Source organism: Alligator sinensis, unplaced genomic scaffold, assembly GCF_000455745.1.
Source record: "Alligator sinensis unplaced genomic scaffold, ASM45574v1 scaffold990_1, whole genome shotgun sequence".
Lineage (NCBI taxonomy): Eukaryota > Metazoa > Chordata > Crocodylia > Alligatoridae > Alligator > Alligator sinensis.
This window is the reverse complement of record NW_005842506.1, coordinates 928,565-932,909: the sequence shown is the minus strand read 5'-3', so window position 1 is coordinate 932,909 and position 4,345 is coordinate 928,565. Positions and strand designations below refer to the sequence as shown.

Genomic DNA, 4,345 nt, shown 5'->3' with positions numbered 1-4,345 from the left:
TGCTGAACCTAATAATTTGCTACACGTTTCTCAGTGATTAGCAGAATCTACAACATTTTAGTCTCTTTAATTAGTATATAGGTTATAAATCCCAAATTGGAAGCGTTTCTTAAAAACAATTTTCTTCAGTAGCTTAATCATTAATGAATATATTTGGTTCTTTAATAGCGCTGTATTTCTTTAGCACTGTTGGTATTTTATATTCATCTCATTTGAGAATAGGCACAACCTTGCCTACCAGTCACTACTGTAAGACAGTAACAAGGGCACAAACTTCAGAGAGCTGATTACATAGAAAACTGTTATCAGCATACCTCAGTTCAATTTAGAACCAATGAAAGGAGAGAACTAGTAACACATTAAGGAATTTTGAAAGATTTAATTTTAACACACTACATTTCAAACCCCTGAATCGAAGCAAGTGATATTTGGCTACTTGTTCTTTTTCTTTGTTTTTTAATCAAGTATTGAGGACCTATAAAGTGCTATTTTTCCCCATCAATTATTTCAACGAGATTTCTCATTTTTAATTACGTAGTTTCCAAGTTACACAATACCTCATAAAATTTTAAAAAAACAAAACATGACAAATGCAAAACTAGCTAACTGTTATTTTAAAGGGTCAGAGGTTAAGTAGAGATTACATTGGCTATCATAGATTTGTAAAGTAATGTATTACCGGTGTTTGCTTCTGCTGTTCCTGCTGCAGCCTGTGGATTTAAATGTTCCCTGACCATCTTCTGCAGAGATCGCATAAAAACTGAAATCAATCTGTCTATGTAGCTAGGATTGTTACTGCATGCAGACTTCAGAATCATTAAAGTACCTAAAGATGCAAACAAAAGCCTCTTTTTAAAAAATGAAACTTTTGTCATTAAGAATTTAGTTAACCAGTTATCATATCTTTGTACAAATCCTATCAAAAGGAACACCAGATATCCTAATTTTGGACAGGGGGTTGTTCTACCTTGGGAAGAGACGCGCTACTATTCATACTACAAAAACCTGAAATCTATATAGGCTTCTGCTGGCAAAGGCTATATTCTTTTATTTACCGCTCACTCAGTATGCCTTCCTCAAGCAGAAGTTAAATTCTGCTTTAAAAAAAAATTAGCAGTTTTTCAAAAAGGTACATACAGGAGCTATGCTCCTTAACAAGTCTGTATTATGACAAACATTGATTCCCCCCATTAAACTGCAGTCAATGCCTATACAAGCATACTGGATACAAGTATGGAGTTTGAGGCTGATCTGTCTGTATTTATACAGAACAGCTCATTATCGTATTTACCCGAAACCTAGACAACTCTGCATTTAAGACAACCCCCCAGTACTTAGATTCTATATGTGGAAAAGTTATAAATGTGTTATAAACTTTCAAAGTATAGAATTTAATTATTGGAGGGTCATCTTAAATTCTTCCCCCATATTGTTGCAGCAGGGAAAGCAGTGTCAGGGGGCAAGTTGGAAGAGAAAGGGTGAGCAGCTCGTCCCCTGTTCCTCCAACGCTCATTTGCCCCTCCAAGGGTGAGCAGCTTGTCCCCTGTTCCTCCAACGCTCATTTGCCCCTCCTCCCTGCCCCTGCTTATCTTGCTCTGGCAGACTCTGTCCCTGCTCCACTCTGGTTGTGCACAGAGCAGGACCACAGCCCTACCCAGCAGCAGCAACAGCAATATGGCACCCCCAGCTCCTGCCTGCCACTTCATACTCGATTTCAAGACAAAGGGCTCCCCACCGCCCATATTAAAATGGGGAAAACAACAGTATATCAGGGGTTGTCAAATGGGGGTGGTATGCATACCTGCAAGGGTATTGGAAAGGTCCTAGGGGATGTGTGGGCAGGGACAGGGTGCCATCTCCAGGAGCAAGATGGGGTGGGAAGAAGGTGCAAGGGCAGCAGCACCCTTTTGAGGGCTACACAGGTGCCATCTAGCCAGCTGGATGTGAAGGAACACGACTTGAAGGCGGCCGCTGCCACCCACCACCCCACGCCACCGCACACCGCTTTCCCACAGCCAGCTGCACATGCAACTGGCCATGGGGAAGCGTGTACAAGTCCCCCGCCCCATGTCCAGCCACTGCCACCAGAAGAAGGGGTACACTTCTTAAAAAAGGTTGAAAACCCCTGCAGTATATTTACAGCTATATTGTTATACATATATGTTATACTGTTATAGCTACATATATATGCATATATGTTATAACAAGACAAACAGATATATTATATATAGGTGTAATGTGTGTGCATGTGCACGTGTGTACACACACAATGTTATACAGCTATATCATTACATCTGTCTATATGATCTACAGAAACAGAGTCAGGATACAGTCTTATGCCTCAAAGCAGCTTTAAAGGCATCTTTGTTATTCACGCACTTTGTAAAACCACAGCTATTTTGGGGTGGGGAAGAGTGGAGGTGTTGTTAATAGAGTGACCAGATATGCCTTAAAAAGTGTTATTGCCTTTCTCCTTCTCCCCTCATTTTCCTGAATTTTAGCACATTTTCAGATTCTGCATCTCTTTTTATGAAGCATCTGTAAGACATACCGACACAGAATGAACAGGAGAATCTAACCTTGGAGATCTCTGGACAAAGGACACAAAGCATCTTTCTTGGTTAGCATGTTGTACAGCACATCCTGACACCTGACAAATAGGCAATTCCCAAAGTGAAATTACATCTGTCTACACAGATCACAGAGGCGGATAGTGAAGGACATTTGCCATTTAAAGCAGCAAGCTTTCCAAACCCGCACAATTTCAACTCTGCACTGGATCCTGACAGAACCAATTCTGTGCCAAACTTGGTATGACTCGCCGAACTAGTTACTCCAGTATGGCTCCTTTGTAGTCAGGTGTGCAGATGAGATCTCTGGTAGTTTAATGAAAGGAGAAATCAGAGAATCTGTTCTAGAGTGAACATAAATTCACTCAGAATTGTTATAGTTTGAAAAGCATGCTGCTCTTGCAATAGTCTCTTGTTTTGATTCCAAATTTGGAAGACAAAAAAATCTTGTATATGACTTATAAATAAGCTAATGTATGAAGACTTCCAAAAACCCAGACTTACATTAAAAAAAAATATAAAAAACATATTTTCAAGAATGTTTATTCATGTTGTTTGAAACAGAATTTTATCTCCGAAAAATAGCAACTGCAAGATTTTGGCTGGGCCAAGTGCAGGTTTCAAGAGCTCTTACTTGGCATCATTCTTAAAAATTTGAACGCTTCTCTTTTCTGCATGCCTTCTAATTAGGACACCTAGACAGCAGTCAGTCTTCACTTCCAATACTTATCTTCCAGCTGCTAGAGGGTGATAGAATGCAATGAGCCCTGTAGTCTTATTCCTCAAGGCTGACAGCCTTCATCTCAAGGTCATTTCTACATCAAGATTCCCCAGGGCATCTCATAGCACTATCTACATGGCCATCAGACAAAACCCATCATATCAGCTTCCCCTTAACAGAAAATAAAATAAAGCCTAATGACAAAGAACATACTGTGTATCAAGCCCATTTGTATACATTTACCAGAGGAGAGGGAAACTCACCGAAGAGCTGGGAAGGATTAGCATTAGTGGCCTTTTCGTAATTAGTAAGTCCTTCATAAATAACCTTCCCAACTGCAGCATAGAGGCACTCCAACTCTTCATACTTTGAAGCAACACTTGAAGTACCTGCAACAGAGGTGACAAAATTCAAACTAAAAACCATGCTTTCTAATTCTAATGTCCCCCAGAGAACAAGAAAACAATACGCAGTTACAAGGGCACCTATACATTCCTTAAAATATATTGGTAAAAAGCTGCTGACACGGTAAAGGAATCTCTGAACTGTGTGTGAAAAGATTCACTCATACCCAGTATACAGCACACACAGATGTTGTGTTCTGCAGAAGCTGATATAAATTAAGTTAGTAGTGATATGATAGGATTTACTCTTGTCAACTGTTCCGTGTTACCCACAGCCTCTCTTTACACCCAATTTCCCTTTCTTGTTTTAGGGAAACAGTAATGTTTAACAACTGAAAAACTGCATTTTCAAAGCAGAAAAATGATAATTGCAAAAGACATTAAATTTATAGCAGGCATTTCTTGAGCCTAAGTAATGACTGCCACAGGTCATTAAGTTTTTATGTCAATGGATAATGATGTATTTCACATGCTTACTTATTTCAATTTTTTTTTCCATAGAGGTTGAAAGTGCAAACTAAAATGGACCATAAAATGCAGAACTTATCAAACAAAAGATTAACGTATTCAGAAGTGTTCTAACCCCACCCTTAACCACTTCAGTTGGGTAGTAGAAAGAAAAAATGAAGAAAATACCACATACTTGGTTC

At 39.2% G+C, this 4,345-nt stretch overlaps 1 protein-coding gene across 1 annotated transcript in view; it reads right to left on the bottom strand.

Moving 5' to 3' along the window:
• Positions 1-4,345, bottom strand: part of TRRAP (transformation/transcription domain associated protein) — a 140,906-nt gene that overhangs the window by 69,329 nt on the left and 67,232 nt on the right. The window contains 2 exon segments of the mRNA XM_025213106.1: positions 680-826; positions 3,555-3,692. Of these exon segments, the coding sequence (XP_025068891.1) occupies positions 680-826; positions 3,555-3,692 (285 nt within the window).